Source organism: Panthera onca, chromosome A1 (assembly GCF_046562875.1).
Source record: "Panthera onca isolate mPanOnc1 chromosome A1, mPanOnc1 haplotype 2, whole genome shotgun sequence".
NCBI lineage: Eukaryota > Metazoa > Chordata > Mammalia > Carnivora > Felidae > Panthera > Panthera onca.
Window position 1 is genome coordinate 122,147,294 of NC_138339.1, and position 11,391 is coordinate 122,158,684.

General features: G+C 40.8%; 1 protein-coding gene across 1 annotated transcript; it reads left to right on the top strand.

Annotated features, from left to right (window-relative positions):
• Positions 1–8,145: 8,145 nt before the first annotated feature.
• On the top strand, positions 8,146–9,672 carry LOC132680187 (mitochondrial ornithine transporter 1-like). The gene has a single exon (XM_060633986.1). It carries the CDS (start codon positions 8,309–8,311, stop codon positions 9,212–9,214), a length of 906 nt encoding a protein of 301 aa, XP_060489969.1. The 5' UTR covers positions 8,146–8,308; the 3' UTR covers positions 9,215–9,672.
• The last annotated feature ends 1,719 nt before the right edge of the window (positions 9,673–11,391 follow it).

An 11,391-nucleotide genomic window follows, 5' to 3' on the forward strand; every position in this document is an offset into this window, starting at 1 on the left:
TGTGTCTTGCTCTTTTAGGGGTAGTGGAAATCAGATCCTCTTTTGAGGTGGTTTCTTGGTGGGGTTTAATGACTGATTTGATTCTGGTTTGTAGGGAAAAGAAACAGTTATGTGTTGGGTTTTAAGAAATCACAGCAGGGTCTGGGGCGCCTGGGTGGCTCAGTTGGTTAAGCGTCCAACTTCGGCTCAGGTCACGATCTCGTGGTCCATGAGTTCGAGCCCCGCGTCGGGCTCTGGGCTGACCGCTCAGAGCCTGGAGCCTGTTTCGGATTCTGTGTCTCCCTCTCTCTCTGACCCTCCCCCGTTCATGATCTGGCTCTCTCTGTCTCAAAAATAAATGTTAAAAAAAAAAAAGAAAAGAAATCACAGCAGGGTCAAAGAAATTGGGAAATGCCATCTTTGCCTTATGTTAAGTTTCCAACCCACCTGTTTCATTTGGAGGTTACAAACACAAGGTATAGAACCTTTCCTAAACTAGCCTAACTTTTGTTAGCATACAACTTACTATTTTTATCTTTAACAGTTACTATAGTTTTATTTATAAAACTTAGTATTTTTATCTTTTTTTTTTTTAAGCACTACACTCGGTTAAAATAGTAGAAACAAAGCAAAGGCTATCATATCGAGTACTTTTCACTGAATCAACATTGGTTTGAATTGATTGCATTTGTAAATATTTTCAACTTTAATCCTGCAGTCATTTAATAGTATTCTCAGAACAGAGGTGATGTGTCCATGTTAGTTAATCAAAATTGTTCATAAAGGAAGTCATCACTATAGTATTTCAAAATTTCTTAAACATAATTTTCATATTCTTAAATTTTACATGTTCTTAAGATTCTAATCTAATGCCTTACATTTAAGCTATTTCTGAAAACTGACAAAATTTGCAAAATGCACTATTGCATGCAATTCATTTCTGACAGGTTGGGATTAAAGGTTCGTTTGAAAATTGGCCTCATGAAGCAAACATTTAAAGCCCATTTTAATTTTGTATTTGACAGGAAACATCCGTAGTGAAATGTTAAAACTGTGCAGACTTCTCAAGTCTAAAATCCTACATGCTGATGGTGGAAATCTCACAATACTAATTTTCTCTTTCACGTTATCTGATTGTTTTCTACCAAAATGTCCTAATTTTTAAGATTTTAGTACAGAATACAGAGGTTTAAGGCTTCTCCCAAGTATCAGACTTTGGATTATTTCTTGATGTTTGCAAATAAGAAGAAGCAGGTTTTCTTAATACATTAGGATGGTAGGTAGAGGGGTATCTGGGTGGCTCAGTCGGTTAAGCATCCAACTTTGGCTCGGGTCATGATCTCCCAGTTTGTGAGTTCGAGCCCCGCATTGGGCTCTGTGCTGATGACTCAGAGCCTGGAGCCTGCTTCAGATTCTGTGTTTCCCTCTCTCTCTTCCTCCCCCAGTCACACTGTCTGTCTCTCTCAAAAATAAACATTTAAAAAAATTTTTTTAAAAAGAAAAAGGATGGTAGGTAGATAATAAATGCTGTTTTATTTTTTATTTATTTTATTTTTTTTTTTATTTATTTTTGGGACAGAGAGAGACAGAGCATGAATGGGGGAGGGGCAGAGAGAGAGGGAGACACAGAATCGGAAACAGGCTCCAGGCTCCGAGCCATCAGCCCAGAGCCTGACGCGGGGCTCGAACTCACGGACCGCGAGATCGTGACCTGGCTGAAGTCGGACGCTTAACCGACTGCGCCACCCAGGCGCCCCAAGAGCTTCAGATTTAGTATATTCAGCTGTATACCAGAAATACTTGTATCTCTCAGGCAACTCAACTCCAAATGTCCCCAAATGGAACTCCTTTCCTCCTTTTCCTTGAAAACTTGCTCTTTCATGTTTTATGACTAAGTGAAAATAAAGAGCACAATCACCCAACCCAGTTACTGAAGCTAGAAGCTTAAGCCATAACTTTTGACTACTCACCCTCTGACTACTGAGTCTACTTATAAAAAAGCTCTTCAATCACTACTTCATCTCTACCGGCAGTGTTCTAGTTCAAGTCATTTTCATCTCTTGCCAAACAAATGGCACTGGCTTCCTAATTGGTTGTGTGTTTATAAACTTTTTTTCTCACCAATTTAGGTTTTTGAGTTGGCCACCAAAGTGATCTTCCTAAGCTATATTTGATCATATCATTCCCATGCTTAAAACTCTTCAAAGGTATACCACTGCTTTCAGGACTAATTTTATATTTTTTTAAAAAACACAAGATTATGAGTATTCCAATTACCTTTTCAGCCTCGTGTCACCACATCTTCCCACTTATTTTTAGCCCATATCTAGAAGACTCTTTATTTGGCCAAATCCCACATATCTCCATTCTCAACCTTAACGTCACCAACTCCAACAAGTCCTTCTTTATCTCCATCTAGAGCAGCTCTACTATGGCTTTGCTTCTACTCTTTACCTTTTATTCAACAAATACTTATTGTTCTATACCATACCAAATACTGGATATGATGTACTCAACTACACATTTAGTGTCTGTTATAATCTCATGCACTCTCCAGTAGTCTGCTGGGATAAATACTCAGTTATGCATTTACCATTCTAAAGTGTAAACTACCTATGGCTCATCCCCCACTAGGCTGTAAACTCACTGACAGTAGGCACTTGGGCTTGTTAGTCACTGTAAACTTACTAAAGGATAGTAAAGAGATCAAAATCTCAAGATCAAGAGATGCAGTGCCTGGGTTTATATGCTAGCTCAGTGACCTACTAGTTGTGTGCTGTTGGGCAAATAATCTGTTTTTTTCAGTGTTCTCATCATTAAAATGAAGGTGATAATATTATGTACCTCATAGAGCTGTTGAGTTGTTGGTTGTTGGCTATTGAGTTGATACATATAAAGGACTTAGAACAACGCCTGGAATATAGTAAAATTAACAATAAAAGCAAACTATTATTGCCTATGTACTAATGTCTGAACATAACAGGGATTAAATAATTTTGAATTAAAAATGATAAAAGTGATAGACAAGTATAAAGAAACAGCTATTTTAAGTGGCTGATTTCAAATTAAAGAATCTACAGAGACACCTGGGTGGCTCAGTCGGTTAAGTGCCCAACTCTTGATTTAGGCTCAGGTCATGATCTCACAGTTGGTGAGATGGAGTACCGTGCTGAGCTCTGTGCTGACAGTCCAGAGCCTGCTTGGGATTCTCTCTCTCCCTCTTTCTTTCCCTCCCCCACTCATGGTCTCTCTCTCTCTCTCTCTCTCTCTCTCTCTCTCTCTCTTTCTCTCTCTCTCTCAAAATAAATAAACATTAACCTCCCCCTCCAAAAAAACACAAACAAAAAAAAGGAAACTAATTACAACAGAAACAAAGTTTGCTTCAAATAATCTGCAGCATAAACAAAGGGACTCTGCTAACTACTATAACTTGGGTTTTTACTTGATTTATTTATAGCTTGGCTTTCTATTCATATTGAGAACTCTATAATGAGTTACAGAGTTATAAGTTATAGAGTTAAGAGTTACCCTCTTATGTAAAAAGAAAAGCTTAACTGAAAAAGAGTGGGATTCATTTCTCTTAAAGTAAGTACTGAGTTACCAAAAGGACTCACTATTCTCACAGTTCCTTTGGCTAATGAGTACAGTTTTCTTTTTTTTTGTTGTTTGGTTTTTTTTCAATATATGAAGTTTATTGTCAAATTGGTTTCCAATGAGTACAGTTTTCAATATTAAATAATACAGAGATTTTTACAAAAAATATAAGATAAAGTCCCTTTCAACCAACTTTCTAGAGTAAACTGTTAACATTTTGAGCTGTATCATTCCAGGTCTTTATTTAGTGTACAACTAAATGTATATTTAGTTTGGTAAAGGAAAAAAAGTATGATTTTGTTACAGATACCACTATAAAATTTATGACTCAAAAATATATAAATATCCTTCCTTATCAGCACATATAGATTTACTGCTTCAGTTCATGATAAAGATTTTTTAAAAAACATTTTATCCACTCCCCTATTGCTGGCCACTTAGGTTGTTCCACAACAATTTTTTTATTATACCAAATGCTGCAATAAACATTCATGTCAGTATGGCTTCCAATTTTCATTATATCTACAGACTAGGTAAAAGGGATCTTTATATTCAGTTTTTAGTTACATAAATCCTGACATTTTCAATTTGGAGATGAAATTTTTATTTAAGATGAAAATTTGGACAAATTGTGACAATTTGTGCCTCTGAATGACTTAAACTCTGGTTCTTATCTTTTATACACGCTATGTGAAAATACACACTAGGAAGACTGCTCACTACACAGCCATCCTGGACTTTTTTTTCTTTACTTCAAATGCCAACCACTTTCTCACCACAGAGCTATATTTAGCATGTACAGTTCTCTTTTCCTGAAACTGTCTCCAGATATTCTCATGTTTATCTTTTTGTCATTCAGGCCTTGGCTCACACCCCACTTTCTCTGGTATTCCTATCTGGCCCAATTGCTAGGGAGCATGTGATTTAGGTATTCATCTTGTCAAAGGTAGTGGTCTTCAGTGAAAAGCTGGAAATTCTTTGCCATTATTTTCTGGCATGTATGCTTGGGAGGGCATGCTTACAATTAGAACAGAAGTATCATCATTGTGGTTAGTAAGAAAAAAATGGTTTCACTTGCTTAAGACTGCCTATTATGCTGGTCAGTGATACAATATATTCTGGCATCTGTTGTCTCCAAATCCATATACTTAGTTAAATATATATCATGGAACTTGATCTCTGTCTCTGCTATTTATGCAACTATGTCTGGCAATTCAATGAAGGTATAGACCATTTCCCTATTAATGCCCTTGTGCTCCCTAGCCTTGATCACTAATTTGGCTTCTCCAAAACATATGTATGAACTTAACACAAAAGCAGTTGATGATTTATTGCAGTTTTCTATGTATCTTGTGTTTGTAAAAACTCAGCATGTTTTTTAAAAAATAAACAATGAACCAGATGTAATTAATTGACACTCCATGGTCATTAAGATATTAAAAGCATTTCTAGATAACTTGATAGGGCTTCTACAATAAATATTAAAATATGCTTTTTATTTCTTTCTCCTTGACTTTCTTGAGGGTAATATCAAAACATAACAAAAAATCCCTCAGGGTGCCTGGCTGGCTCAGTCACTAAAGCATGTGACCCTTGATCTTCGAGTGGTGAGTTCCAGCCCCACTTGGGGGTAGAGTTTATTTTAAGAAAAAAAAAGTAAAATAAATTTTTAAAAATCCTTCAAATATGACATGAAGAATTTAAAATTCCTTTTCCAATGTAAAACGGCACAGTGTTCTCACATAGCTCTTTTCTTTGTCAAAAATTTGCCAAGGGACACCTGGATGGCTGAGCCAGGTAAGCCTCCAACCCTTGATTTTGGCTCAGGTCATGATCTCATGGTGTGTGAGATCAAGTCCCACATTGGGCTGTGTGCTCATATCAGGGAGCCTGCTTCGGATTCTCTCTCTCTCTCCCTCTGCCCCTACCCCCTCTCAAAATAAATAAATAAACATTAGGAAAAAAGTTTGCCCAGATAACAAGAACCCCTAAAGTCAAAAAAAGAGATGAGACAACAGTGAATGAGGAATGTCAATCTGTTTTCAGAAGTCCAAAGCAGAGGAAAGAATGATAAATTCAGAGATCAGAGAAAGTTACATGCTAAATGTCTGCAAGGCAGTATACCAAAGAGAGACAAACCCAACTGACAGAACCTGCAAGAGGCTCAATATTTGCAGGCAGAAGTTTCCAAGGAAGGGGGAAAGGCATGAGGCTGGACATGGGGGATTCATTAAAGTATATCCAGAGCTATTGGATGTCCAGGATCCCTATCCCTTCCTAGAATGACTTCCTTCCCCATCCCACAGATGAAAAGTGTACTTTCTAGGTAAATTGAACCAAAGGAGGCTCAAACTCAGAGAAAGCAGGCACAGATAAAGGGTTGTACAGCATCAAACAAAATTAGGTGAAAATCTATGTACTTTACTGCAGTAATGTTACCCCCTTACTCCATTCTTGGTCTCATTAAATCCATTTCCAAGGCATACATCTCCACACACACACACACACACACACACACACACACACACACACAAACACACACATAGTCAAGATTCAAAGATTATTCTCTAAAGAAACCATGTGATCCAGAGAAAAGAGGTCAGATACTGACATTTGGGCCTTCCCCAAAGAAAAGGCCAGGTCACTATCTACTTCAATGAAGTCTACCTGCTGACAAGCTATCCATGCACCATTTGCTTTTCAGTGCCTCACCAGTATGTATGTATGTATTCATTTATTTTTGTTTAATTAATTTATTTTTAATTTACATCCAAGTTAGTTAACAGATAGTGCAACAATGATTTCAGGAGTAGATTCCTTAATGCTCCTTAACCAGTTAGCCCATTCCCCGCCCCCCACAACCCCTCCACAAACCTGTTTGTTCTCTGTATTTAAGAGTCCCCCTGGGGCGCCTGGGTGGCTCAGTTACCATCAACTTCGGCTCAGGTCATGACTTCAGCTCCGGTCATGATCTCATGGTTCATGAGTTCGAGCCCCTAGACGGGCTCTATGCTGTCAGCTGGGAGCCTGAAGCCTGCTTCAGATTCTGTCTCCCTCTCTCTCTGCCCTTCCCCACTCGCACTCTCTCACTCTCTCTCAAAAATAAATAAAACATTAAAAAAATTTTAAAGAATCCCTTATGTTTTGTCCCCTCTCTGTTTTTATATTATTTTTGCTTCCTTTCCCTTATGTTCATCTGTTTTGTATCTTAAATTTGTCATATGAATGAAATAATATATGTCTTTCTATGACTAATTTCGCTTAGCATAATACCCTCTAGTTCCATCCACGTAGTTGCAAATGGACTTTTATTTTTTATTTCAATGCCTCACTTATTTTTAAAAAATTTTTATATTTATTTATTTTTTGAGAGAGAAAGAGGGAGCAAGCAGGAACGGGGCAGAGAGAGGGAGACAGAGGATCTGAAGCAGGCTCTGTGCTGACAGCAGAGAGCCCCAAAAGGGCCTCAAATTGTGAGATTATGACCTGAGCAGAAGTCTGACGCTTAACAGACTGAGCCACTAGGCGCCCCAGTACCTCATCTGATTAACTGATAGCCAAAGATAATCGGACAAGGAAAGGTTTCCGAAGGTAGAATCATTTCAGCGTACTTCCTGCCCCTTCCGTTTTATTTTTACCCCCAAAATAAAACACCAACTAGGCCTTGGAATGAAAACCTTAAGAGAATTAATTCTAACAACGGGATTACGAGCATCTATCCGGAAGGTAAAGGTGTGTCCTAAAAAGCTGCATCCTCAAGCTTATGTCCAAAACCGCACCTTGCCTTGGAAGCCAGTCCTGTTGGCATTTGTATCCCGAACGTCCGCTGCTGTGCTCTAGAGAGCGCTGGAACCACACAGCTCTTTTCTATCAACTTTCTTAGCAACACATAAATACCTGTTTTCCAAGCCAATTGTAAAAACGCTGTATCCTACCTCCGAAAATGATGAGGACTCTGGGCCACCGGTTTCCAGGACTTCAGCCCCAGATCCTGAGCGATGTTGCCATAAAAATAGCCATTCTCCAGCCGGCACTGCGGAGCGGATCTGCTCGCGTTAGGCTTCCTCTCCCACCGTCACCGGGGCGTCCCCAGTCGAGGGAAGACCAGGACCCAGAGAGGTGCGGCGGCGCCTCACCCTGCGGCAGAGCCGCCATTCCAGTTTTCTGATCAAAAGCAGCCACCGACTGTCATGTAAAAAACCCCAAGTAGTTTATCTTCTCTGTTTGAAACCTCTGTGTCTTTAGATTTGACCCTTTGACTCCAGGCTCGACCAACAGGAGCATATCCCCTTTTATTTTGCCTAGTAAGAAATGTGGGGAGTAGGTGGGAACCTAGCCGAAGGGGAAAGCACTAACATCGGCGCCTATTGTCTCTGGCCTTAAATGAAAGAATTTATAAAGTAGCTTTCAATCTCTGTGTTACAATTCATTAAAAGTGTGTACCGAGACCTCGTCCCCGGCGGGCGGGTGCGGGGAGGGCCGGGCGGATGGGGGCGGGGCGGGGATGGGGGTGGGGCGGGCGCTGCGGGCAGCAGGGCACGCTGGAGGGTCTCGCGCACGCCGGCAAGCCGGGGGTTATTTCTGTGCGCGGGAGCGCGTCCCGAGGCTTCTCTTGGGGTTAAGCGGCTTCTCCCCAGGAGGAGGGAGAGTGGAGAATGGGCGTCTGGGTGTGGGACGCCTGCCCTGAGCTCCAGAGAGTTGCTTCCCACGGAGACCAGCGGAAGAGTGGGCGAACATGAAGTCCAATCCTGCCATCCAAGCCACCATCGACCTCACAGCGGGCGCCATAGGGGGCACAGCATGTGTCCTGACTGGGCAGCCTTTCGACACAGTGAAAGTGAAGATGCAGACGTTCCCCGGCCTGTACAAGAGCTTCACCGACTGCTGCCTGAAGACGTACTCCCAAGTGGGTTTCCGCGGCTTCTACAAGGGGACTGGCCCAGCGCTGATTGCCTACGTCGCCGAGAACTCTGTCCTCTTCATGTGCTATGGCTTCTGCCAACAGCTTGTGAAGAAAGTAGTTGGATTGGACAAACAGGAGAAGCTGAGTGAACTGCAGACCGCAACTGCGGGGTCCTTCGCCTCCGTGTTTGCTGCGCTGGCCCTGTGCCCCACTGAGCTTGTGAAGTGCCGGCTACAGACCATGTACGAAATGGAAATGTCAGGGAAAATAACAAAAAGCCAGAACACAGTCTGGTCCGTCGTGAAGAGTATCCTTAGAAAGGATGGCTTCTTGGGCTTCTACCAAGGACTTTCGAGCACTCTACTTCAAGAAGTACCGGGCTATTTCTTCTTCTTTGGTGGCTATGAACTGAGTCGATCATTTTTTGCCTCAGGGAGATCAAAAGACGAACTAGGCCCTGTCCCTTTGATGCTAAGTGGTGGAATTGCTGGAATTTGCCTTTGGCTTGTCATATACCCAGTGGATTGTATCAAATCCAGAATTCAGGTTCTTTCCATGTCTGGAAAACAGGCTGGATTTATGGGAACTCTTGTAAGTATTGTGGAAAATGAAGGAATAGCAGCCTTATATTCTGGAATGAAAGCTACTATGATTCGAGCATTCCCTGCCAATGGATCACTATTTTTAGCTTATGAATATAGCAGGAGGATGATGATGAGCCAGTTTGAAGCATATTGAAGTGTCTTGGTGAACTGGATCTAAGTAAATGCCTTAGAGGACTATAGTTTATCTCTGGTTTCATGGAGTACTGGACCAATGTGGAATTATTTTTTACTTCATGGGAATTTTGTTTTTGTCTTCCCTTTTTCTACCCTAAACTTTATGGAAGATCTTCTATTTTACATCATATAATTTCTACCCATAATTGTATTAAAATAGAAGATGACTGCTCTTGTGTTTGGTGGGATATACAGAGTGAGCTGGTGGTCTGTGAACCTGTTCTGAATGCTAAATCTAGTTATATCATGGCTGTTGCATAAACCTGTACATGTACATGCAGTTTAGTTGGTTATCTGTTGTGAGTAAAACAGTTTGGTCCCATGTTTAATGTCATATCAGCAGAAAGAGGTAACCATGTTTCATGAAGATGATCATAAATGATAGCTTAACCCATTCTGCTTAACATGTTCTCTATACTAGGCAATTAAAGTTTTTAAAAAGTTTTTGTGTGGTGCTTGAAACCCCAAATACCCACCTAGATTTTTAAGAGGACAACATACTTGCATACTGATGTGGCTTCCACATTGTTGAGTACAATTTCAGAGTAAGCATCCTGCAATTTCTCTATTCTTAAAATAGTGGCATTCACTTTCAAAGTGGGATCATATTCGGCACTCTTAGTTAGGTGTAGCCTACAGCATCAGGACTTGGGGAAGTAGTGCAGCCTTCATCTGTACCAACTTTCCCTCTTTTTCCCTCCCAAAGAGCTTCCCCTCTGCTGGGCTTTAGATTGAGGGACGGATTAATGGAATGGGGCTATTGAAGCACTTTGGACCATTCATTGTCCTCTCTGCCTCCAACAGTCAGAAACCCTTCCAGGGAACATAGAGCACCAAAGCCAAGGGATCCTTTGCTCATTGTTTGGCGAGCAAGTAGATGAAGTTCTCTCCTCACAGGAAAAACCAAACAGAACTTAATACTTGCACTCCACAGTAAATAATGCTAGGGCTGACCCATCCTGAAATCTCCCTCAGGATCTATAACTCCTTGTCATTCTTTTACAATGTTGGAACCTTCTAAATTTGATATTGGCCATCAGGGAAATTTATTGATGACTGTATATGGGGTGTAACTTAAAGCAATGAAACATGAGAAAAGCAATTTATTAAACTATATCATATGTATGTGTAAAGCACTGATAAAAGAAAAACCCAGAAAACAAAAAAACAAAACATACTTCATCTGATCCACACAGACTTGTAGATGAGCAACTGTTCTTTGGCCATATGGTATAGGAGGTCATTCTTGTTACAACCAAAGTAAGCCTCATTATTCCTTGCTGCTCAAAGACAAGCAGAATTTCTGTCAATAAAAACTGTTTTTAAACAGCCTGGAAAGCTGAAAGCAAGCCAGCTACTAGTCTTAGTAGTAGTCCACACCATGCGTATCTATCACCATTGGAAATTTTGTGTGGAATCTCCAGTTCCCCTTAGCTTTTTGCTATCTGTGAAGCTTCTATAGTAACTCTAGGCATAGTCCCAGAAACAAGAGGGTCAGAGAAATGAGATGTTGGCAAATGGGGATTGCGGCAGACGTTTGGGGAGGGAAAACTCAGTGTTGGGCTTGGTGTGCTGGAGAGCAATGGTTGGTCTTTCATTTGCTTTTTCTTTAAAAGAAAACCACTTTTCTACTTAAAAAAATTTTTTAATGTGTATTTTTTTTATTTAAAAAATTTTTTTAACGTTTATTTATTTTTGAGACAGAGAGAGACAGAACATGAACAGGGGAGGGGCAGAGAGAGAGGGAGACACAGAATCTGAAACGGGCTCCAGGCTCTGAGCTGTCAGCACAGAGCCCGACGCGGGACTCGAACTCACGGACCATGAGATCATGACCTGAGCTGGAGTTGGACGCTTAACCCACTGAGCCACCCAGGTGCCCCTTTAATGTTTATTTTTGAGAGAGACAGAGTGTGAGAGGGGGAGGAGCAGAAAGACAGAGGGACATAAGAATCTGAAGCAGGCTCCAGTCTCTGAGCTGTCAGCACAGAGCCCGACGAGGGGCTTGAACTCACGGATCATGAGATCATGACCTGAACTGAAGTTGGATACTTAACCGACCGAGCCATCCTGGTGCCCCAAACCATTTTTCTACTTTACTTTTGAGTTACTTATACATTTATGTTCTTTTTTTTT

Coding starts and splice junctions, on each gene's coding strand:
- LOC132680187 (XM_060633986.1), top strand. CDS start 8,309: ATGAAGTCCAATCCTGCCATCCAAGCCACCATCGACCTCACAGCGGGC.